The sequence below is a fragment of the Pseudophryne corroboree genome, chromosome 11 (assembly GCF_028390025.1).
Source record: "Pseudophryne corroboree isolate aPseCor3 chromosome 11, aPseCor3.hap2, whole genome shotgun sequence".
In the NCBI taxonomy this organism is placed as follows: Eukaryota; Metazoa; Chordata; class Amphibia; order Anura; family Myobatrachidae; genus Pseudophryne; species Pseudophryne corroboree.
In genome coordinates, this window is record NC_086454.1 from 340,388,661 (window position 1) to 340,414,736 (window position 26,076).

Below are 26,076 nucleotides of genomic sequence, written 5' to 3' on the forward strand. Positions count from 1 at the left end.
GTGTTATTCCTGATGTACAGGGGACGGGCTGCTGCTGTAACTTGTAAGGTCGGTCTATGATCCGTATACCGCCTCCGGCGTGTGTTATTCCTGATGTACAGGGGACGGGCCGCTGCTGTAACTTGTAAGGTCGGTCTATGATCCGTATACCGCCTCCGGCGTGTGTTATTCCTGATGTACAGGGGACGGGCCGCTGCTGTAACTTGTAAGGTCGGCCTATGATCCGGATACCGCCTCCGGCGTGTGTTATTCCTGATGTACAGGGGACGGGCTGCTGCTGTAACTTGTAAGGTCGGCCTATGATCCGGATACCGCCTCCGGCGTGTGTTATTCCTGATGTACAGGGTACGGGCTGCTGCTGTAACTTGTAAGGTCGGCCTGTGATCCGGATACCGCCTCCGGCGTGTTATTCCTGATGTACAGGGGACGGGCTGATGCTGTAACTTGTAAGGTCGGCCTGTGATCCGGGTACCGCCTCCGGCGTGTTATTCCTGATGTACAGGGGACGGGCTGATGCTGTAACTTGTAAGGTCGGCCTGTGATCCGGATACCGCCTCCGGCGTGTTATTCCTGATGTACAGGGGACGGGCTGATGCTGTAACTTGTAAGGTCGGCCTATGATCCGGATACCGCCTCCGGCGTGTGTTGTTCCTGATGTACAGGGGACGGGCCGCTGCTGTAACTTGTAAGGTCGGCCTGTGATCCGGATACCGCCTCCGGCGTGTGTTATTCCTGATGTGCAGGGGTCGGGCCGCTGCTGTAACTTGTAAGGTCGGCCTGTGATCCGGATACCGCCTCCGGCGTGTGTTATTCCTGATGTGCAGGGGTCGGGCCGCTGCTGTAACTTGTACGGTCGGCCTGTGATCCGGTTACCGCCTCCGGCGTGTGTTATTCCTGATGTGCAGGGGTCGGGCTGCTGCTGTAACTTGTAAGGTCAGCCTATGATCCGGATACCGCCTCCGGCGTGTGTTATTCCTGATGTACAGGGGTCGGGCTGCTGCTGTAACTTGTAAGGTCGGCCTGTGATCCGGATACCGCCTCCGGCGTGTGTTATTCCTGATGTACAGGGGACGGGCTGCTGCTGTAACTTGTAAGGTCGGCCTATGATCCGGATACCGCCTCCGGCGTGTGTTATTCCTGATGTACAGGGGACGGGCTGCTGCTGTAACTTGTAAGGTCAGCCTATGATCCGGATACCGCCTCCTCCGGCGTGTGTTATTCCTGATGTACAGGGGACGGGCTGCTGCTGTAACTTGTAAGGTCGGCCTATGATCCGGATACCGCCTCCGGCGTGTGTTATTCCTGATGTACAGGGGACGGGCTGCTGCTGTAACTTGTAAGGTCGGCCTATGATCCGGATACCGCCTCCGGCGTGTGTTATTCCTGATGTACAGGGGACGGGCTGCTGCTGTAACTTGTAAGGTCGGCCTATGATCCGGATACTGCCTCCGGCGTGTGTTATTCCTGATGTACAGGGGACGGGCTGCTGCTGTAACTTGTAAGGTCGGCCTATGATCCGGATACCGCCTCCGGCGTGTGTTATTCCTGATGTACAGGGGACGGGCTGCTGCTGTAACTTGTAAGGTCGGCCTATGATCCGGATACCGCCTCCGGCGTGTGTTATTCCTGATGTACAGGGGACGGGCTGCTGCTGTAACTTGTAAGGTCGGCCTATGATCAGGATACCGCCTCCGGCGTGTGTTATTACTGATGTACAGGGGACGGGCTGCTGCTGTAACTTGTAAGGTCGGCCTATGATCCGGATACCGCCTCCGGCGTGTGTTATTCCTGATGTACAGGGGACGGGCTGCTGCTGTAACTTGTAAGGTCGGCCTATGATCCGGATACCGCCTCCGGCGTGTGTTATTCCTGATGTACAGGGGACGGGCTGCTGCTGTAACTTGTAAGGTCGGCCTATGATCCGGATACCGCCTCCGGCGTGTGTTATTCCTGATGTACAGGGGTCGGGCTGCTGCTGTAACTTGTAAGGTCGGCCTATGATCCGGATACCGCCTCCGGCGTGTGTTATTCCTGATGTACAGGGGACGGGCTGCTGCTGTAACTTGTAAGGTCGGCCTATGATCCGGACTCCGCCTCCGGCGTGTGTTATTACTGATGTACAGGGGACGGGCTGCTGCTGTAACTTGTAAGGTCGGCCTATGATCCGGATACCGCCTCCGGCGTGTGTTATTCCTGATGTACAGGGGTCGGGCTGCTGCTGTAACTTGTAAGGTCGGCCTGTGATCCGGGTACCGCCTCCGGCATATGTTATTCCTGATGTACAGGGGACGGGCTGCTGCTGTAACTTGTAAGGTCGGCCTGTGATCCGGATACCGCCTCCGGCGTGTGTTATTCCTGATGTGCAGGGGTCGGGCTGCTGCTGTAACTTGTAAGGTCAGCCTATGATCCGGATACCGCCTCCGGCGTGTGTTATTCCTGATGTACAGGGGACGGGCTGCTGCTGTAACTTGTAAGGTCGGCCTATGATCCGGATACCGCCTCCGGCGTGTGTTATTCCTGATGTACAGGGGACGGGCTGCTGCTGTAACTTGTAAGGTCGGCCTATGATCCGGATACCGCCTCCGGCGTGTGTTATTCCTGATGTACAGGGGACGGGCTGCTGCTGTAACTTGTAAGGTCGGCCTATGATCAGGATACCGCCTCCGGCGTGTGTTATTACTGATGTACAGGGGACGGGCTGCTGCTGTAACTTGTAAGGTCGGCCTATGATCCGGATACCGCCTCCGGCGTGTGTTATTCCTGATGTACAGGGGACGGGCTGCTGCTGTAACTTGTAAGGTCGGCCTATGATCCGGATACCGCCTCCGGCGTGTGTTATTCCTGATGTACAGGGGACGGGCTGCTGCTGTAACTTGTAAGGTCGGCCTATGATCCGGATACCGCCTCCGGCGTGTGTTATTCCTGATGTACAGGGGTCGGGCTGCTGCTGTAACTTGTAAGGTCGGCCTATGATCCGGATACCGCCTCCGGCGTGTGTTATTCCTGATGTACAGGGGACGGGCTGCTGCTGTAACTTGTAAGGTCGGCCTATGATCCGGACTCCGCCTCCGGCGTGTGTTATTACTGATGTACAGGGGACGGGCTGCTGCTGTAACTTGTAAGGTCGGCCTATGATCCGGATACCGCCTCCGGCGTGTGTTATTCCTGATGTACAGGGGTCGGGCTGCTGCTGTAACTTGTAAGGTCGGCCTGTGATCCGGGTACCGCCTCCGGCATATGTTATTCCTGATGTACAGGGGACGGGCTGCTGCTGTAACTTGTAAGGTCGGCCTGTGATCCGGATACCGCCTCCGGCGTGTGTTATTCCTGATGTGCAGGGGTCGGGCTGCTGCTGTAACTTGTAAGGTCAGCCTATGATCCGGATACCGCCTCCGGCGTGTGTTATTCCTGATGTACAGGGGTCGGGCTGCTGCTGTAACTTGTAAGGTCGGCCTGTGATCCGGATACCGCCTCCGGCGTGTTATTCCTGATGTACAGGGGACGGGCTGCTGCTGTAACTTGTAAGGTCGGCCTATGATCCGGACTCCGCCTCCGGCGTGTGTTATTCCTGATGTACAGGGGTCGGGCTGCTGCTGTAACTTGTAAGGTCGGCCTATGATCCGGATACCGCCTCCGGCGTGTGTTATTCCTGATGTACAGGGGACGGGCTGCTGCTGTGACTTGTAAGGTCGGCCTGTGATCCGGATACCGCCTCCGGCGTGTGTTATTACTGATGTGCAGGGGTCGGGCTGCTGCTGTAACTTGTAAGGTCGGCCTGTGATCCGGATACCGCCTCCGGCGTGTGTTATTCCTGATGTACAGGGGACGGGCCGCTGCTGTAACTTGTAAGGTCGGCCTATGATCCGGATACCGCCTCCGGCGTGTGTTATTCCTGATGTACAGGGGTCGGGCTGCTGCTGTAACTTGTAAGGTCGGCCTATGATCCGGATACCGCCTCCGGCGTGTGTTATTCCTGATGTACAGGGGTCGGGCTGCTGCTGTAACTTGTAAGGTCGGCCTATGATCCGGATACCGCCTCCGGCGTGTGTTATTCCTGATGTACAGGGGACGGGCTGCTGCTGTAACATGTAAGGTCGGCTTATGATCCGGATACCGCCTCCGGCGTGTGTTATTCCTGATGTACAGGGGTCTTGCTGCTGCTGTAACTTGTAAGGTCGGCCTATGATCCGGATACCGCCTCCGGCGTGTGTTATTCCTGATGTACAGGGGTCGGGCTGCTGCTGTAACTTGTAAGGTCGGCCTATGATCCGGATACCGCCTCCGGCGTGTGTTATTCCTGATGTACAGGGGACGGGCTGCTGCTGTAACATGTAAGGTCGGCTTATGATCCGGATACCGCCTCCGGCGTGTGTTATTCCTGATGTACAGGGGACGGGCTGCTGCTGTAACTTGTAAGGTCGGCCTGTGATCCGGATACCGCCTCCGGCGTGTGTTATTCCTGATGTACAGGGGTCGGGCTGCTGCTGTAACTTGTAAGGTCGGCCTATGATCCGGATACCGCCTCCGGCGTGTGTTATTCCTGATGTACAGGGGACGGGCTGCTGCTGTAACTTGTAAGGTCGGCCTATGATCCGGACTCCGCCTCCGGCGTGTGTTATTACTGATGTACAGGGGACGGGCTGCTGCTGTAACTTGTAAGGTCGGCCTATGATCCGGATACCGCCTCCGGCGTGTGTTATTCCTGATGTACAGGGGTCGGGCTGCTGCTGTAACTTGTAAGGTCGGCCTGTGATCCGGGTACCGCCTCCGGCATATGTTATTCCTGATGTACAGGGGACGGGCTGCTGCTGTAACTTGTAAGGTCGGCCTGTGATCCGGATACCGCCTCCGGCGTGTGTTATTCCTGATGTGCAGGGGTCGGGCTGCTGCTGTAACTTGTAAGGTCAGCCTATGATCCGGATACCGCCTCCGGCGTGTGTTATTCCTGATGTACAGGGGTCGGGCTGCTGCTGTAACTTGTAAGGTCGGCCTGTGATCCGGATACCGCCTCCGGCGTGTTATTCCTGATGTACAGGGGACGGGCTGCTGCTGTAACTTGTAAGGTCGGCCTATGATCCGGACTCCGCCTCCGGCGTGTGTTATTCCTGATGTACAGGGGTCGGGCTGCTGCTGTAACTTGTAAGGTCGGCCTATGATCCGGATACCGCCTCCGGCGTGTGTTATTCCTGATGTACAGGGGACGGGCTGCTGCTGTAACTTGTAAGGTCGGCCTGTGATCTGGATACCGCCTCCGGCGTGTGTTATTACTGATGTGCAGGGGTCGGGCTGCTGCTGTAACTTGTAAGGTCGGCCTGTGATCCGGATACCGCCTCCGGCGTGTGTTATTCCTGATGTACAGGGGACGGGCCGCTGCTGTAACTTGTAAGGTCGGCCTATGATCCGGATACCGCCTCCGGCGTGTGTTATTCCTGATGTACAGGGGTCGGGCTGCTGCTGTAACTTGTAAGGTCGGCCTATGATCCGGATACCGCCTCCGGCGTGTGTTATTCCTGATGTACAGGGGTCGGGCTGCTGCTGTAACTTGTAAGGTCGGCCTATGATCCGGATACCGCCTCCGGCGTGTGTTATTCCTGATGTACAGGGGACGGGCTGCTGCTGTAACATGTAAGGTCGGCTTATGATCCGGATACCGCCTCCGGCGTGTGTTATTCCTGATGTACAGGGGTCTTGCTGCTGCTGTAACTTGTAAGGTCGGCCTATGATCCGGATACCGCCTCCGGCGTGTGTTATTCCTGATGTACAGGGGTCGGGCTGCTGCTGTAACTTGTAAGGTCGGCCTATGATCCGGATACCGCCTCCGGCGTGTGTTATTCCTGATGTACAGGGGACGGGCTGCTGCTGTAACATGTAAGGTCGGCCTGTGATCCGGATACCGCCTCCGGCGTGTGTTATTCCTGATGTACAGGGGACGGGCTGCTGCTGTAACTTGTAAGGTCGGCCTATGATCCGGATACCGCCTCCGGCGTGTGTTATTCCTGATGTACAGGGGACGGGCTGCTGCTGTAACTTGTAAGGTCGGCTTATGATCCGGATACCGCCTCCGGCGTGTGTTATTCCTGATGTACAGGGGACGGGCTGCTGCTGTAACTTGTAAGGTCGGCCTATGATCCGGATACCGCCTCCGGCGTGTGTTATTCCTGATGTACAGGGGACGGGCTGCTGCTGTAACTTGTAAGGTCAGCCTATGATCCGGATACCGCCTCCGGCGTGTGTTATTCCTGATGTACAGGGGACGGGCTGCTGCTGTAACTTGTAAGGTCGGCCTATGATCCGGATACCGCCTCCGGCGTGTGTTATTCCTGATGTACAGGGGACAGGCTGCTGCTGTAACTTGTAAGGTCGGCCTATGATCCGGATACCGCCTCCGGCGTGTGTTATTCCTGATGTACAGGGGTCGGGCTGCTGCTGTAACTTGTAAGGTCGGCCTGTGATCCGGATACCGCCTCCGGCGTGTGTTATTCCTGATGTACAGGGGTCGGGCTGCTGCTGTAACTTGTAAGGTCGGCTTATGATCCGGATACCGCCTCCGGCGTGTGTTATTCCTGATGTACAGGGGTCGGGCTGCTGCTGTAACTTGTAAGGTCGGCCTATGATCCGGATACCGCCTCCGGCGTGTGTTATTCCTGATGTACAGGGGTCGGGCTGCTGCTGTAACTTGTAAGGTCGGCCTATGATCCGGATACCGCCTCCGGCGTGTGTTATTACTGATGTACAGGGGTCGGGCTGTTGCTGTAACTTGTAAGGTCGGCCTATGATCCGGATACCGCCTCCGGCGTGTGTTATTCCTGATGTACAGGGGTCGGGCTGTTGCTGTAACTTGTAAGGTCGGCCTATGATCCGGATACCGCCTCCGGCGTGTGTTATTCCTGATGTACAGGGGACGGGCTGTTGCTGTAACTTGTAAGGTCGGCCTATGATCCGGATACCGCCTCCGGCGTGTGTTATTCCTGATGTACAGGGGTCGGGCTGCTGCTGTAACTTGTAAGGTCGGCCTATGATCCGGATACCGCCTCCGGCGTGTGTTATTCCTGATGTACAGGGGACGGGCTGCTGCTGTAACTTGTAAGGTCGGCTTATGATCCGGATACCGCCTCCGGCGTGTTATTACTGATGTACAGGGGACGGGCTGCTGCTGTAACTTGTAAGGTCGGCCTGTGATCCGGATACCGCCTCCGGCGTGTGTTATTCCTGATGTACAGGGGACGGGCTGCTGCTGTAACTTGTAAGGTCGGCCTATGATCCGGATACCGCCTCCGGCGTGTGTTATTCCTGATGTGCAGGGGTCGGGCTGCTGCTGTAACTTGTAAGGTCGGCCTATGATCCGGATACCGCCTCCTCCGGCTTGTGTTATTCCTGATGTACAGGGGACGGGCTGCTGCTGTAACTTGTAAGGTCGGCCTATGATCCGGATACCGCCTCCGGCGTGTGTTATTCCTGATGTACAGGGGACGGGCTGCTGCTGTAACTTGTAAGGTCGGTCTATGATCCGGATACCGCCTCCGGTGTGTGTTATTCCTGATGTACAGGGGACGGGCTGCTGCTGTAACTTGTAAGGTCGGCCTGTGATCCGGATACCGCCTCCGGCGTGTGTTATTCCTGATGTACAGGGGACGGGCTGCTGCTGTAACTTGTAAGGTCGGCCTGTGATCCGGATACCGCCTCCGGCGTGTGTTATTCCTGATGTACAGGGGACGGGCTGCTGCTGTAACTTGTAAGGTCGGCCTGTGATCCGGATACCGCCTCCGGCGTGTGTTATTCCTGATGTACAGGGGACGGGCTGCTGCTGTAACTTGTAAGGTCGGCCTGTGATCCGGATACCGCCTCCGGCGTGTGTTATTCCTGATGTACAGGGGACGGGCTGCTGCTGTAACTTGTAAGGTCGGCCTATGATCCGGATACCGCCTCCTGCGTGTGTTATTCCTGATGTACAGGGGTCGGGCTGCTGCTGTAACTTGTAAGGTCGGTCTATGATCCGGATACCGCCTCCGGCGTGTGTTATTCCTGATGTACAGGGGTCGGGCCGCTGCTGTAACTTTCCTGTACGCGCTGAGTGTTTGCATTACACGCTGGTGTCTCAGGCCAGAGCCGGGGAGACACAGGGGCTGTTTGTCTGACTCCTGTCAGAGTCTGGATCCAATCTGCAGAGACAGAGCGGAACTGTAGGATCAGAGATCTATTTATTACCACACCCGTTACAGCCCCCCAACACTAACATTCCACATATCGCGGTTATAAAAATTCCTTTTCAGGGCTGATTATCAAATATCTGTTGCTGGGACAGTGTCTCAGATAAACGCCTGCGGCAGTGAAGGGTGTATTGTACATTAAGGGGTCTATTCATGAAGCAGTGAAGAGTGGGTAAGTGAGCCAGTGTAAAAGTTGCCCATGGCGACCAATCAGCAACTCCATACAATTGTATAGTATGCAAATTATAAATGTTACGTTAATGCTGATTGGTTGCCATGGGCAACTTTTACACAGGCTCACTTCTCCACTCTTTCACTACTTCATGAATAGACCCCTATATCATCAGCTATGTCTTTACTGCAGGGTAACTTACTGTGCAGCAATCGGGCCACCTAAGTGCAAGTGTAAACTGTCCATCATTGGGTTAACTAACGATGATCACCATCGATGATACCATTAGTGGTTAACCTTGATGGTATAAAAATCACCCACAGGGGGAACCATTGATAGTTTCAACCACCGATGGTCATCCCTGTTCTATTACTCACTGGGCAGCGGGCCAATCAGAGGAGGGGGACAGGGCTTCACTGGTCACATTGGGAGAGGCTAGGGTCCTTGTGCTGTTGCCATGGAGAAAAAACATCAATGAGGGGACTCTGTGCCATCAATGGTGAAGAACAGCACCACTATCGATGGCAAATCCATCTGGTATCAGTGGTTAACGGTCGATGTGCAGCCCGCATCCATAAATATTGTACCTAATGAGCCACAATGACTTTCACCATGGGAGAAGATGCGCAGACTGCGGCGACCTACTCTGCTGAGCTGGAGGCATCTGTCCTTTATGTGGGATGGCGGAGGGTCCGCAGCGCCTCACGTAGCACATAAGACTTACAGTGCAGAACATTAGATACAGGCTATGTAACCACTGCTGCACATGCGCCATAATACCCCCAAACAGCGCCGGCCGAGCCCAAGAGGTATACGTGAGGGAAGGAGAAGCGCCTGTCAGGGGAGAGGCCAGTGATGAGGCATTATGTCACGCCTCTGCGTTCTACGATTTCATCCCACACCTATAGGTGCTGCAATATATGTCTACAGAGGAGTGATACTCTGCAACGTGTCTAATGAGAGGTGACGCTCTGCAGCATGTGTGTGTCTAATGCGAAGTGCCACTCTGCGGTGCATTCAGCAAGATCTGATGTTCTGCGGTACATTCAGCAAGAAGTGATGCTCTGCAGCTTGTGTGTGTCCAATGTGAATTGTCGCTCTAGTGCATTTAGCAAGAAGTGACGCTCTGCGGTGCATTCAGCAAGAAGTGACGCTCTGCGGGGCATTCAGCAAGAAGTGACGATCTGCGGGGCATTCAGCAAACAGTGATGCTCTGTGGGGCATTCAGCAGGAAGTGACGCTCTGCGGTGTGTATATGATGAGTGATGCTCTGCGGCGCGTTGGGTAAGAACTGACATGTATATATGTATATGATGACAGTGACGCGCTGGGCCTGTTGCAGAGATGTGCGCTAATGTCGCAGCCGCCGCACAAGTGAACATGTACGCAGCGGCTGCGATAAAAATCTGCATATACCTCAGCCTCTTGGGTTTGTACTAAGACGCCCGCTGGTGGCTTTGTGAGTCCCAGCGGCTGCGTACAGAGACGCAGCGTTGGTCGCAGATCAGGCACCTATTGGAGTTCTGACTGTCTCGAGGTCGCGCTGCGGGGAGTGAGATGCTGGGGACATTGCAGCTGTGTACGGGATCACAGTCGCAGCCTCAAACACGCCCTCAAATCGGCTTGAGTCTGACGAGTGGTGATACCCTGCGGCACCTTGCCGAGAAGCGACGCTCTGCAGAGTCATGTCTGTATTGATGAGATATTCTGCAGATTGTCCTAAGAAACAAGACGTCTTGCTGTGCAGCTGTTTATGTGCAGAGGTGACTCCTCCTGGCTGGGGAGGAATTGGGGAGGCAGTGATTGCTGCAGGCTGAATACCTCTGCCTCGTCCTTCACACCCCCGGCTGCTGATGCATGGTAAGTGTCAGGGCACAGCCTGTAAGGTGGCATTATTTGTCATTTCCAGCTTCACGGTAAGTGTCTGGGCACAGCCTGTAAGGTGGCATTATTTGTCATTTCCAGCTTCAGACTTAGGGAATTGGGTCCTGCATGATCCCAGTTTTGGGCTTGAATATTTGTTCTGTCTGTCTGTTAAGTGTTTATTTCCATGTTCTCAGTGCCCTTAACCCCTATTATATCCCTTCCATTACTCGCAAGAGAGCAGTTTGTACAGGGGAACTCTGAGGAGCAGGATGAAGGATTGTCTGGGTTTATACACATTATACCAGTGGTCAGGGAACAGGGGTAAATTACCCCAAATGGGGTAAAAAGGAAATTCCTGGGGGTAATGGATGGTCGCGCTGCCGAGACACAGCCCCATCCAGCACCGGCCGGCTCGCGATTTGATGTGCTGATGTCACACCGCGTTCCCTCCTGCCCGCCCTGCGCTGTGCTCCTGGCCGCCCTGTGCTCTGTTCCTGGCCGTGGTGTGACGTACTGACGTCACACCGCGCTCCCTCATGGCCGCCCTGCGCTGTCCTGCCCGCGGCCCGCCAACTCACACACAGAACAGTGGGAAATTCCCACTGACGTTACTTAGGTGAGGATGTGACCATTTGTCTCCTAAAAGTCGTGTCACCCCCCCCCCCCCCCTTCACTCCTCCCCCCCCCACTCATCCATCTTTCTTACATTCACTCTGGTGTTTTGGGGAGAAGTGTTAATTAACCCATTCTAAATAATTGGCGAAAAGAATACCATTTTTTTTATATATATATATATATATATATATATATATACATACAAACACACACAGTATCTCAGAAATGCCATATAAACAGTGATAACAGGTATATATGCACAATAGTATATGATTTCCTTCCTTTCAAATCAAGGGGGTAACGTCGGCGTACCTAAATATATTTTGGGGTGAAAGATAATAAAGTTCCCTGACCCCTGCATTATACAGTTTACATACATGTGTCACATCTGGCGTGTGCTGTACAGGTCTGTGCTGTGTGGAAGGAGAGAGGGAATTATACTGGCACCTGCACAGACACATATGGGGTCTATAAAGCCCCAGCTCCCACCACCGTTGCGTGATCTGCGTCATGCTAGCGTTTCCAGGTTTCCGTGTATCGACACTTAGAAATAATAATCAGTAACACGTTAAGTAAATACGCCAATGGCTACGGTAACACCATAACACAGATTTCTAGTCTCAGAGGGAAACAGAGTTTTGATTATTCTAATTGTAAAGCGCAACGGAATATGCTGCGCTATATAAGAAACTGCTAATAATAAATAATAATTATAGTTACTGTCTCTTGGGGTGTATATGTTGGGGGCTCTGTCTGTCCAGGTTGAAGTGGGCGGCCAGCCTTTTCCTGTAACCCTCATTACATTGGTTTTTGTAGTGACAATTCTGTGCTGGTTCCAGGATTTCTGTAACACAATGCTGAAGGTCTTTCTATTGGTGAGTGTCTCCCTCCAGCTACTGTATAACTGTGATGGACAGACAAGCCCGACCCGAGGAGGACAAGAAGTGAGTATGGCTCGGAAAGCAACAGCTAAATGAGGTGGTTCAGGAGCAAAATTAATTGGTATGGTGGTTACAGACAATGGATATCTCAGATTGATACAGGTCTATAGATGTTGATTACCTCAGTAGGTACCTACGTGTTTCCTCTCGATCTTGGTTACCTCAGATGATGGACACCTGTCACTACTAGATTTTGGTTAGCTCGGTGGATGGATAAGTGTAGTCCCTAGATGTTGGTTGCCTCAGATAATGGACTAGATCAGTTATGGCTAACCTTGATACTCCAGCTTTTGTTGAACTACACATACCAGCATGCTTTGTATCAGTTTTAGCATGGCCAAATAGCAAAACTGTAGCAGGGCATGCTGGGATGTGTAGTTCAACAACAGCTGGAGTGTCAAGGTTAGCCATCACTGGACTAAATATTGGTTAGCCCAGTAGAGGCATACGTGTAATCTCTAGATCAGTGGAGAACCCATGATCTAGCTGTTGGTTTCCTCTGTAGATGGTTAATTGTAGTCTCTGAATGTTGATTTCCTTGGTATATAGATCAGTGTAGTCTCTAGCTGTTGGTTTCCTCAGTAGATGGTTAAGTGTAGTCTTTAGATGTTTGTATCCTTGGTATATGGATAAATGTAGTCTTTAGGTGTTGGTTTCCTCGGAAGATGGATAAGTGTAGTTTCTAGATGTTCGTCTCCTTGGTAGATGGATAAGTGTAGTCTGTATGTGTTGGTCATCTTGGGAGGTGTATAAGTGTAGACTCTAGATGTTGGTCACTTCAGTAGGTGGATAAGTATAGTCTCTAGATGTTAGCCACCTCAGTAGATATTAAGTGTAGTCTCTAGGTGTTGGGTTTCCTCTGTAGATGAATAAGTGTAGACTCTAGATATTGGTTTTCTCAGTAGATGGATACGTTTAGTCTCTAGATGTTGGTTTCCTCGGTAGATGGATAAGTGTAGTCTCTAGGTGTTGGTTTCCTCGGTAGATGAATAAGTGTAGTCTCTAGGTGTTGGTTTCCTCGGTAGATGGATAAGGGTAGTCTGTAGGTGTTGGTCATCTTGGGAGGTGGATTAGTGTAGTTCTCTAGGTGTTGGTTTCCTCGGTAGATGGATAAATGTAGTCTTTAGATGTTGGTTTCCTTGGTAGATGGATGTGTAGTCTCTAGGTGTTGGTTTCCTCGGAAGATGGATAATTGTAGTCTCTAGATGTTGGTCTCCTCGGTAGATGGATACGGGTAGCCTGTAGATGTTGGTCATCTTGGGAGGTGAATAAGTATAGTCTCTAGGTGTTGTTTTCTTGGGTAGATGGATAAATGTAGTCTCTAGATCAGAGGTTCTCAAATCGGTCCTCGGGAGCCCACACAGTGCATGTTTTGCAGGTAACCCAGCAGGTGCACAGGTGTATTAATTACTCACTGACACATTTTAAAAGGTCCACAGGTGGAGCTAATTATTTCACTTGCGATTCTGTGAGGAGACCTGCAAAACATGCACTGTGTGGGCCCCCGAGGACCGAGTTTGAGAAACTCTGCTCTAGATGTTGGTTTCTTCAGTCGATGGATGTGTAGGCTCTAGCTGTTGGTTTCCTCGGTAGATGGATAAGTGAAGTCTCTTGGTGTTGGTCACCTCTGTAGGTGGATAAGTGTAGTCTCTAGATGTTAGCCACCTCAGTAGATGCTGGTTTCCTTGGTAGATGAATAAGTGTAGTTTCTAGATGTTGGTTTCTTTGGTAGATAGATAAGTGTAGTCTCTAGGTGCTGGTCACCTAGGGAGGTGGATAAGTGTAGTCTACAGGTGTTAGTCACCTCAGTAGGTGGATACATGTAATCTCTAGATGTTAGTTTAGTCAGTAGATGGATTAGTGTAGTCTCGATGTTAGCCACCTCACATCTTGGTTATGTCAGTTGATGGACATGAACAAGTCAGAGACACAGCTCTGTACCCTTAGGCTTGTACGGAGAAGCGAGAGGCTCTCAGAGTCCTGCGCCAGATCCAGAAACTGCTCACTGACCATGAAGCCTCGTACATACAAGGAATGAGGTCCCTCAGCAAAAGACTTAACCAACTAAGGGAACATATTCAGAAAGGAAACGTAAAAGGTGGGTTTTATCCAGATTAAACCCATATATTCCATTAAAAAATGTAAAATTGCAAATGAGTGATTAGTGGGGAAAGAGGCTACATGTTCATAAGTGTGTGTGCATGTGTCTCTGACAACAAAACTCACAACATACAGCTACTAACACACCACGCATCAAAACTCATTGGCGGAAACTAAATTCCAGGTGATGCTACATAACCTCACCTATGTTCCTGTGCAGCCCTACGAGTGTGCCAGTGAAGTTGAGGTGAAGATGTGAAATGAAGGTGATGTAACATCACCTGGAATTTAATTGTTCCCTGATATTCTCAGAAAATAAGCTGTTAGAGTAAGCTTATGAGCTTATGACTGATATAACAAAATCAGGGACTTAGAACCAACAAATTTGAGTGGGATAATTTGGTACTTGGGATAAATATGTCCAGTACGCAGTTCTGCAAGGACCATTGTTGGTACTAGGGTTGTGCCATCAGGTCTCCTCAGCATTGGTTTTATTTTACCCTAGACAACTGTCCTCAGTTAAAGCACCCACGGCATGGCAGGATGCTGGGCGGAAAGCTGAAGGTAGGACATGAGGTGCATTTCTTGTGTGACCCTGGGTTCCGTCTGCTTGGCTCTGAAACAAGAACCTGCCTGGATAACCAGACCTGGAGTGGGCAGCCGGCCACCTGTACAGGTATGTTTCCCGGGAGACTCAGGTGCTGGTGGATCTCTTATAGAGGGGTCTAAACATTCACTGTGTATTGTACATAAAATTTCTAGAAACATTTCTTCATAGAACCCTCCTATAACTGCAGGCGTATATGTATATATACGTATAGTCTTTCCAACCCATCTGTCTATTCTATACCGACACATTTCTAATAAGTATAACACTACTGTCGGAAAGAGAATCAGGGATTATAAATAAGGAAAAGAGGAGGACATCTTGTGGTTCTCCACTTCCAATAAAACTACAAGTCCCAGCATGCCCCGACAGCCAATTGATCCGTCACTTAATAGAGCACCACTGGAACGGGACGCAGGTATTATACCAAATGCCTGTGTGGTCCCAGAATAAAAGACCTTTGCTCTCTCTCAGGAGACAGAGGCGCTGTGCGGACAAGTCACTGACCCTTGCATGTGACCACAAGGCCCCGGTAACATGTACTTGGTTCCAGGAGCAGGGAAGGATGCAGTGCCGGGGCAGTGGGATCAGTGTGGGCAGAGCAGGCAGGAAGGGGCAGTGGGATCAGTGTGGGCAGGAAGGGGCAGTGGGATCAGTGTGGGCAGGAAGGGGAAGTGGGATCAGAGGGGGCAGTGGGATCAGTGTGGGCAGGAAGGGGAAGTGGGATCAGAGGGGGCAGGAAGGGGCAGTGGGATCAGAGGGGGCAGTGGGATCAGTGTGGGCAGGAAGGGGCAGTGAGATCAGTGTGGGCAGGAAGTGGCAGTGGGATCAGTGTGGGCAGGAAGGGGCAGTGAGATCAGTGTGGGCAGGAAGGGGCAGTGAGATCAGTGTGGGCAGGAAGGGGCAGTGGGATCAGTGTGGGCAGGAAGGGGCAGTGAGATCAGTGTGGGCAGTGGGATCAGTGTGGGCAGGAAGGGGCAGTGAGATCAGTGTGGGCAGGAAGGGGCAGTGGGATCAGTGTGGGCAGGATGGGGTAGTAGGTGACACAGATGGTAGGTCAGGCTGCTCCTCCTCTCTGTTATGTGACTGAGGGGGACATGTACTAAGCAGTGATAAGAGCGGAGAAGTGAGCCAATGGAGAAGTTGCCCATGGCAACCAATCAGCTGCTCTGTATACTTTTATAGTATGCAAATTATAATTGTTACGTCAATGCTGATTGGTTGCCATGGGCAACTTCTCCACTGGCTCATTTCTCCACTTTGATCACTGCTTAGTTCCTTTTCTTCCTTTATCTGTTTCCCCTCCAGCAGAGACAGCGTCTACGAGAAACGCCTCTTCCCTCCGTCCAGCCAAGTGTTCCTCTTTCTATGGCACGCAGCACTGCACCTGTGATGCGGGTTACACCATCCAGGCTGGAGCCACCTGCCAGGGTAACCACTCTTCATAGAGCTGCTCTATTACTTGGTGTCGCTGCCTAATGGCATCTTCCTGGCTTGATAGCATCTGCTAAAATGTAACCCTGATCTATAGCACACAAGAGAACTGCTCTTGTTTCCTCACTGTGTAATTATTATTCTTTATTTATATGGCGCCACAAGGGGTCCACAGCGCCTAAGGACATAAACATATGAAATAGTGACTCCTAGATCCATTTCCTCCTCAGCAGTTTCCAGTATAGTGCCATTAGTTCTATATTTGCCTTATATATGGAGGAACGCGTGTCAATGTGCCGCTTATTCCCTAATAAGTGCCTTGTATATGAAGGAACGCGCGTCAATGTGCCGCTTATTCCCCCATAGTTCCCTTATATATGGAGAAACGCGTGTCAATGTGCCGCTTATTCCCCAATATTTGCCTTGTAATTGGAGGAACGCACCTCAATGTGCCGCTTATTCCCCCATAGTTGCCTTATATATGGAGGAACGCGCCTCAACGTGCCGCTTATTCCTCCATAGTTGCCTTATATATGGAGGAACGCCCGTCAACGTGCCGCTTATTCCCCCATAGTTGCCTTATATATGGAGGAACGCGCGTCAACGTGCCGCTTATTCCCCCATAGTTGCCTTATATATGGAGGAACGCGGGTCAGGGTGCCGCTTATTCCATCATAGTTGCCTTATATATGGAGGAACGTCCGTCAACATGCCGCTTATTCCCCCATAGTTGCCTTATATATGGAGGAACGCGCGTCAACGTGCCGCTTATTCCCCCATAGTTGCCTTATATATGGAGGAACGCGCGTCAGGGTGCCGCTTATTCCCCCATAGTTGCCTTATATATGGAGGAACGCGCGTCAGGGTGCCGCTTATTCCCCTATTTGCCTTGTATATGGAGAAACATGCGTCAATGTGCCGCTTATCACCCAATATTTGCCTTGTATATGGTGGAACACGTGTCAATGTGCCGCTTATTCCCCCATAGTTGCCTTATATATGGAGGAACGCGCCTCAATGTGCCGCTTATTCCCCCAGAGTTGCCTTATATATGGAGGAACGCGCCTCAATGTGCTGCTTATTCCCCCATAGTTGCCTTATATATGGAGGAACGCGTGTCAATGTGCTGCTTATTCCCCCATAGTTGCCTTATATATGGAGTAACGCGTGTCAATGTGCCGCTTATCCCCCAATATTTGCCTTGTATATGGTGGAACACGTGTCAATGTGCCGCTTATTCCCCCATAGTTGCCTTATATATGGAGGAACGCGCCTCAATGTGCCGCTTATTCCCCCAGAGTTGCCTTATATATGGAGGAACGCGCCTCAATGTGCTGCTTATTCCCCCATAGTTGCCTTATATATGGAGGAACGCGTGTCAATGTGCTGCTTATTCCCCCATAGTTGCCTTATATATGGAGTAACGCGTGTCAATGTGCCGCTTATCCCCCAATATTTGCCTTGTATATGGAGTAACGCGTGTCAATGTGCCGCTTATTCCCCCATAGTTGCCTTATATATGGAGGAACACGCCTCAATGTGCCGCTTATTCACCCATAGTTGCCTTATATATGGAGGAACGCGCCTCAACGTGCCGCTTATTTCTCCATAGTTGCCTTATATATGGAGGAACGCGCCTCAACGTGCGGCTTATTCCCCCATAGTTGCCTTATATATGGAGGAACGCCCGTCAACGTGCCGCTTATTCCCCCATAGTTGCCTTATATATGGAACGCCCGTCAACGTGCCGCTTATTCCACCATAGTTGCCTTATATATGGAGGAACGCCCGTCAACGTGCCGCTTATTCCTCCATAGTTGCCTTATATATGGAGGAACGCGTGTCAATGTGCCGCTTATTCCCCCATAGTTGCCTTATATATGGAGGAACGCGTGTCAATGTGCCGCTTATTCCCCCATAGTTGCCTTATATATGGAGGAAAGTGCGTCAGTGTGCCGCTTATTCCCCTATTTGCTTTGTATATGGAGGAACGTGCGTCAATGTGCAGCTTATCCCCCAATATTTGCCTTGTATATGGAGTAACGCATGTCAATGTGCCGCTTATTCCCCCATAGTTGCCTTATATATGGAGGAATGCGCCTCAATGTGCTGCTTATTCCTCCATGGTTGCCTTATATATGGAGGAACGCGTGTCAATGTACCGCTTATTCCACCATAGTTGCCTTATATATGGAGGAATGCGCCTCAATGTGCCGCTTATTCCACCATAGTTGCCTTATATATGGAGGAACGCGTGTCAATGTACCGCTTATTCCACCATAGTTGCCTTATATATGGAGGAACGCCCGTCAACGTGCCGCTTATTCCCCCATAGTTGCCTTATATATGGAGGAACGCGTGTCAATGTGCCGCTTATTCCCCCATAGTTTCCTTATATATGGTGGAACGCGTGTCAATGTGCCGCTTATTCCCCTATTTGCCTTATATATGGAGGAATGCGCCTCAATGTGCCGCTTATCCCCCAATATTTGCCTTGTATATGGAGTAACGCATGTCAATGTGCCGCTTATTCCCCCATAGTTGCCTTATATATGATGGAACGCGTGTCAATGTGCCGCTTATTCCCCCATAGTTGCCTTATATATGGAGGAACGCGTGTCAATGTGCCGCTTATTCCCCCAAAGTTGCCTTATATATGGTGGAACGCGTGTCAATGTGCCGCTTATTCCCCCATAGTTGCCTTATATATGGAGGAACGCGTGTCAATGTGCCGCTTATTCCCCCAAAGTTGCCTTATATATGGTGGAACGCGTGTCAATGTGCCGCTTATTCCCCCATAGTTGCATTATATATGGAGGAACATGCGTCAATGTGCCGCTTATCCCCCAATATTTGCCTTGTATATGGAGTAACGCGTGTCAATATGCCGCTTATTACCCCATAGTTGCCTTATATATGGAGGAACGCGCCTCAATGTGCCGCTTATTCCCCCATAGTTGCCTTATATATGGAGGAACGCGTGTCAATGTGCCGCTTATTCCCCCATAGTTGCCTTATATATGGAGGAACGCGCCTCAACGTGCCGCTTATTCCCCCATAGTTGCCTTATATATGGAGGAACGCCCGTCAACGTGCCGCTTATTCCCCCATAGTTGCCTTATATATGGAACGCCCGTCAACGTGCCGCTTATTCCACCATAGTTGCCTTATATATGGAGGAACGCCCGTCAACGTGCCGCTTATTCCCCCATAGTTGCCTTATATATGGAGGAACGCCCGTCAACGTGCCGCTTATTCCCCCATAGTTGCCTTATATATGGAACGCCCGTCAACGTGCCGCTTATTCCACCATAGTTGCCTTATATATGGAGGAATGCGCCTCAATGTGCTGCTTATTCCTCCATGGTTGCCTTATATATGGAGGAACGCGTGTCAATGTACCGCTTATTCCACCATAGTTGCCTTATATATGGAGGAATGCGCCTCAATGTGCCGCTTATTCCACCATAGTTGCCTTATATATGGAGGAACGCGTGTCAATGTACCGCTTATTCCACCATAGTTGCCTTATATATGGAGGAACGCCCGTCAACGTGCCGCTTATTCCCCCATAGTTGCCTTATATATGGAGGAACGCGTGTCAATGTGCCGCTTATTCCCCCAAAGTTGCCTTATATATGGTGGAACGCGTGTCAATGTGCCGCTTATTCCCCCATAGTTGCCTTATATATGGAGGAACGCGCGTCAGTGTGCCGCTTATTCCCCTATTTGCTTTGTATATGGAGGAACGTGCGTCAATGTGCAGCTTATCCCCCAATATTTGCCTTGTATATGGAGTAACGCATGTCAATGTGCCGCTTATTCCCCCATAGTTGCCTTATATATGGAGGAATGCGCCTCAATGTGCTGCTTATTCCTCCATGGTTGCCTTATATATGGAGGAACGCGTGTCAATGTGCCGCTTATTCCCCCATAGTTGCCTTATATATGGAGGAACGCGCCTCAATGTGCTGCTTATTCCCCCATAGTTTCCTTATATATGGAGGAACGCGTGTCAATGTGCCGCTTATTCCCCTATTTGCCTTATATATGGAGGAATGCGCCTCAATGTGCCGCTTATCCCCCAATATTTGCCTTGTATATGGAGTAACGCATGTCAATGTGCCGCTTATTCCCCCATAGTTGCCTTATATATGGAGGAACGCGTGTCAATGTGCCGCTTATTCCCCCATAGTTGCCTTATATATGGAGGAACGCGTGTCAATGTGCCGCTTATTCCCCCAAAGTTGCCTTATGTATGGTGGAACGCGTGTCAATGTGCCGCTTATTCCCCCATAGTTGCCTTATATATGAGGGAACGCGTGTCAATGTGCCGCTTATTCCCCCAAAGTTGCCTTATATATGGTGGAACGCGTGTCAATGTGCCGCTTATTCCCCCATAGTTGCCTTATATATGTAGGAACATGCGTCAATGTGCCGCTTATCCCCCAATATTTGCCTTGTATATGGAGTAACGCGTGTCAATATGCCGCTTATTACCCCATAGTTGCCTTATATATGGAGGAACGCGCCTCAATGTGCCGCTTATTCCCCCATAGTTGCCTTATATATGGAGGAACGCGTGTCAATGTGCCGCTTATTCCCCCATAGTTGCCTTATATATGGAGGAACGCGCGTCAGTGTGCCGCTTATTCCCCTATTTGCTTTGTATATGGAGGAACGTGCGTCAATGTGCAGCTTATCCCCCAATATTTGCCTTGTATATGGAGTAACGCATGTCAATGTGCCGCTTATTCCCCCATAGTTGCCTTATATATGGAGGAATGCGCCTCAATGTGCTGCTTATTCCTCCATGGTTGCCTTATATATGGAGGAACGCGTGTCAACATGCCGCTTATTCCACCATAGTTGCCTTATATATGGAACGCCCGTCAACGTGCCGCTTATTCCCCCATAGTTGCCTTATATATGGAGGAACGCGTGTCAATGTGCCGCTTATTCCCCCATAGTTGCCTTATATATGGAGGAACGCGCCTCAACGTGCCGCTTATTCCCCCATAGTTGCCTTATATATGGAGGAACGCCCATCAACGTGCCGCTTATTCCCCCATAGTTGCCTTATATATGGAACGCACGTCAACGTGCCGCTTATTCCACCATAGTTGCCTTATATATGGAGGAATGCGCCTCAATGTGCTGCTTATTCCTCCATGGTTGCCTTATATATGGAAGAACGCGTGTCAATTTACCGCTTATTCCACCATAGTTGCCTTATATATGGAGGAATGCGCCTCAATGTGCCGCTTATTCCACCATAGTTGCCTTATATATGGAGAAACGCGTGTCAATGTACCGCTTATTCCACCATAGTTGCCTTATATATGGAGGAACGCCCGTCAACGTGCCGCTTATTCCCCCATAGTTGCCTTATATATGGAGGAACGCGTGTCAATGTGCCGCTTATTCCCCAATAGTTGCCTTATATATGGTGGAACGCCCGTCAATGTGCCGCTTATTCCCCCATAGTTGCCTTATATATGGAGGAACGCGCCTCAATGTGCTGCTTATTCCCCCATAGTTTCCTTATATATGGAGGAACGCGTGTCAATGTGCCGCTTATTCCCCTATTTGCCTTATATATGGAGGAATGCGCCTCAATGTGCCGCTTATCCCCCAATATTTGCCTTGTATATGGAGTAACGCATGTCAATGTGCCGCTTATTCCCCCATAGTTGCCTTATATATGGAGGAACGCGTGTCAATGTGCCGCTTATTCCCCCATAGTTGCCTTATATATGGAGGAACGCGTGTCAATGTGCCGCTTATTCCCCCAAAGTTGCCTTATATATGGTGGAACGCGTGTCAATGTGCCGCTTATTCCCCCATAGTTGCCTTATATATGAGGGAACGCGTGTCAATGTGCCGCTTATTCCCCCAAAGTTGCCTTATATATGGTGGAACGCGTGTCAATGTGCCGCTTATTCCCCCATAGTTGCCTTATATATGGAGGAACATGCGTCAATGTGCCGCTTATCCCCCAATATTTGCCTTGTATATGGAGTAACGCGTGTCAATATGCCGCTTATTACCCCATAGTTGCCTTATATATGGAGGAACGCGCCTCAATGTGCCGCTTATTCCCCCATAGTTGCCTTATATATGGAGGAACGCGTGTCAATGTGCCGCTTATTCCCCCATAGTTGCCTTAAATATGGAGGAACGCGCGTCAGTGTGCCGCTTATTCCCCTATTTGCTTTGTATATGGAGGAACGTGCGTCAATGTGCAGCTTATCCCCCAATATTTGCCTTGTATATGGAGTAACGCATGTCAATGTGCCGCTTATTCCCCCATAGTTGCCTTATATATGGAGGAATGCGCCTCAATGTGCTGCTTATTCCCCCATAGTTGCCTTATATATGGAGGAACGCGTGTCAACGTGCCGCTTATTCCACCATAGTTGCCTTATATATGGAGGAACGCCCGTCAACGTGCCGCTTATTCCCCCATAGTTGCCTTATATATGGAGGAACGCGTGTCAATGTGCCGCTTATTCCCCCATAGTTGCCTTATATATGGAGGAACGCGCCTCAACGTGCCGCTTATTCCCCCATAGTTGCCTTATATATGGAGGAACGCCCGTCAACGTGCCGCTTATTCCCCCATAGTTGCCTTATATATGGAACGCCCGTCAACGTGCCGCTTATTCCACCATAGTTGCCTTATATATGGAGGAACGCCCGTCAACGTGCCGCTTATTCCTCCATAGTTGCCTTATATATGGAGGAACGCGTGTCAATGTGCCGCTTATTCCCCCAAAGTTGCCTTATATATGGTGGAACGCGTGTCAATGTGCCGCTTAATACCCCATAGTTGCCTTATATATGGAGGAACATGCGTCAATGTGCCGCTTATCCCCCAATATTTGCCTTGTATATGGAGTAACGCGTGTCAATATGCCGCTTATTACCCCATAGTTGCCTTATATATGGTGGAACGCCCGTCAATGTGCCGCTTATTCCCCCATAGTTGCCTTATATATGGAGGAACGCGCCTCAATGTGCTGCTTATTCCCCCATAGTTTCCTTATATATGGAGGAACGCGTGTCAATGTGCCGCTTATTCCCCTATTTGCCTTATATATGGAGGAATGCGCCTCAATGTGCCGCTTATCCCCCAATATTTGCCTTGTATATGGAGTAACGCGTGTCAATATGCCGCTTATTACCCCATAGTTGCCTTATATATGGAGGAACGCGCCTCAATGTGCCGCTTATTCCCCCATAGTTGCCTTATATATGGAGGAACGCGTGTCAATGTGCCGCTTATTCCCCCATAGTTGCCTTATATATGGAGGAACGTGCGTCAGTGTGCCGCTTATTCCCCTATTTGCTTTGTATATGGAGGAACGTGCGTCAATGTGCAGCTTATCCCCCAATATTTGCCTTGTATATGGAGTAACGCATGTCAATGTGCCGCTTATTCCCCCATAGTTGCCTTATATATGGAGGAACGCGTGTCAATGTGCCGCTTATTCCCCCATAGTTGCCTTATATATGGAGGAACGCGCGTCAGTGTGCTGCTTATTCCCCTATTTGCTTTGTATATGGAGGAACGTGCGTCAATGTGCCGCTTATCCCCCAATATTTGCCTTGTATATGGAGTAACGCATGTCAATGTGCTGCTTATTCCCCCATAGTTGCCTTATATATGGAGGAATGCACCTCAATGTGCTGCTTATTCCTCCATGGTTGCCTTATATATGGAGGAACGCGTGTCAACGTGCCGGTTATTCCACCATAGTTGCCTTATATATGGAGGAACGCCCGTCAACGTGCCGCTTATTCCCCCATAGTTGCCTTATATATGGAGGAACGCGTGTCAATGTGCCGCTTATTCCCCCATAGTTGCCTTATATATGGAGGAACGCGTGTCAATGTGCCGCTTATTCCCCCATAGTTGCCTTATATATGGTGGAACGCACGTCAATGTGCCGCTTATTCCTCTATAGTTGCCTTATATATGGAGGAACGCGTGTCAATGTACCGCTTATTCCCCCATAGTTTCCTTATATATGGAGGAACGCGCGTCAGTGTGCCGCTTATTCCCCTATTTGCCTTGTATATGGAGTAACGCATGTCAATGTGCCGCTTATTCCCCCATAGTTGCCTTATATATGGAGGAATGCCCCTCAATGTGCTGCTTAGTCCTCCATGGTTGCCTTATAAATGGAGGAACGCGTGTCAATGTGCCGCTTATTCCCCCATAGTTGCCTTATATATGGAGGAATGCGCCTCAATGTGCCGCTTATCCCCCAATATTTGCCTTGTATATGGAGTAACGCGTGTCAATATGCCGCTTATTACCCCATAGTTGCCTTATATATGGAGGAACGCGCCTCAATGTGCCGCTTATTCCCCCATAGTTGCCTTATATATGGAGGAACGCGTGTCAATGTGCCGCTTATTCCCCCATAGTTGCCTTATATATGGAGGAACGCGCGTCAGTGTGCCGCTTATTCCCCTATTTGCTTTGTATATGGAGGAACGTGCGTCAATGTGCAGCTTATCCCCCAATATTTGCCTTGTATATGGAGTAACGCATGTCAATGTGCCGCTTATTCCCCCATAGTTGCCTTATATATGGAGGAATGCGCCTCAATGTGCTGCTTATTCCTCCATGGTTGCCTTATATATGGAGGAACGCGTGTCAACATGCCGCTTATTCCACCATAGTTGCCTTATATATGGAACGCCCGTCAACGTGCCGCTTATTCCCCCATAGTTGCCTTATATATGGAGGAACGCGTGTCAATGTGCCGCTTATTCCCCCATAGTTGCCTTATATATGGAGGAACGCGCCTCAACGTGCCGCTTATTCCCCCATAGTTGCCTTATATATGGAGGAACGCCCATCAACGTGCCGCTTATTCCCCCATAGTTGCCTTATATATGGAACGCACGTCAACGTGCCGCTTATTCCACCATAGTTGCCTTATATATGGAGGAATGCGCCTCAATGTGCTGCTTATTCCTCCATGGTTGCCTTATATATGGAAGAACGCGTGTCAATGTACCGCTTATTCCACCATAGTTGCCTTATATATGGAGGAATGCGCCTCAATGTGCCGCTTATTCCACCATAGTTGCCTTATATATGGAGAAACGCGTGTCAATGTACCGCTTATTCCACCATAGTTGCCTTATATATGGAGGAACGCCCGTCAACGTGCCGCTTATTCCCCCATAGTTGCCTTATATATGGAGGAACGCGTGTCAATGTGCCGCTTATTCCCCAATAGTTGCCTTATATATGGTGGAACGCCCGTCAATGTGCCGCTTATTCCCCCATAGTTGCCTTATATATGGAGGAACGCGCCTCAATGTGCTGCTTATTCCCCCATAGTTTCCTTATATATGGAGGAACGCGTGTCAATGTGCCGCTTATTCCCCTATTTGCCTTATATATGGAGGAATGCGCCTCAATGTGCCGCTTATCCCCCAATATTTGCCTTGTATATGGAGTAACGCATGTCAATGTGCCGCTTATTCCCCCATAGTTGCCTTATATATGGAGGAACGCGTGTCAATGTGCCGCTTATTCCCCCATAGTTGCCTTATATATGGAGGAACGCGTGTCAATGTGCCGCTTATTCCCCCAAAGTTGCCTTATATATGGTGGAACGCGTGTCAATGTGCCGCTTATTCCCCCATAGTTGCCTTATATATGAGGGAACGCGTGTCAATGTGCCGCTTATTCCCCCAAAGTTGCCTTATATATGGTGGAACGCGTGTCAATGTGCCGCTTATTCCCCCATAGTTGCCTTATATATGGAGGAACATGCGTCAATGTGCCGCTTATCCCCCAATATTTGCCTTGTATATGGAGTAACGCGTGTCAATATGCCGCTTATTACCCCATAGTTGCCTTATATATGGAGGAACGCGCCTCAATGTGCCGCTTATTCCCCCATAGTTGCCTTATATATGGAGGAACGCGTGTCAATGTGCCGCTTATTCCCCCATAGTTGCCTTAAATATGGAGGAACGCGCGTCAGTGTGCCGCTTATTCCCCTATTTGCTTTGTATATGGAGGAACGTGCGTCAATGTGCAGCTTATCCCCCAATATTTGCCTTGTATATGGAGTAACGCATGTCAATGTGCCGCTTATTCCC

At 50.3% G+C, this 26,076-nt stretch overlaps 1 protein-coding gene across 5 annotated transcripts in view; it reads left to right on the top strand.

Moving 5' to 3' along the window:
• LOC134969735 (fibulin-7-like) overlaps window positions 1–26,076 on the top strand; it is a 50,367-nt gene that overhangs the window by 17,149 nt on the left and 7,142 nt on the right. The window contains exons 1-5 of one of the 5 annotated variants that reach the window (XM_063945881.1): window positions 10,144–10,239; window positions 11,677–11,804; window positions 13,749–13,899; window positions 14,407–14,577; window positions 15,817–15,939. In XM_063945881.1, coding sequence (XP_063801951.1) covers window positions 10,233–10,239; window positions 11,677–11,804; window positions 13,749–13,899; window positions 14,407–14,577; window positions 15,817–15,939 — 580 coding nt within the window. In that variant the 5' untranslated portion in view covers window positions 10,144–10,232. Of the gene's footprint in view, window positions 1–10,143; window positions 10,240–10,267; window positions 10,296–11,676; window positions 11,805–13,748; window positions 13,900–14,406; window positions 14,578–15,816; window positions 15,940–26,076 lie in introns of those variants that run through there. The other 4 variants (XM_063945882.1, XM_063945883.1, XM_063945879.1 and 1 more) reach the window with 4 other exon arrangements.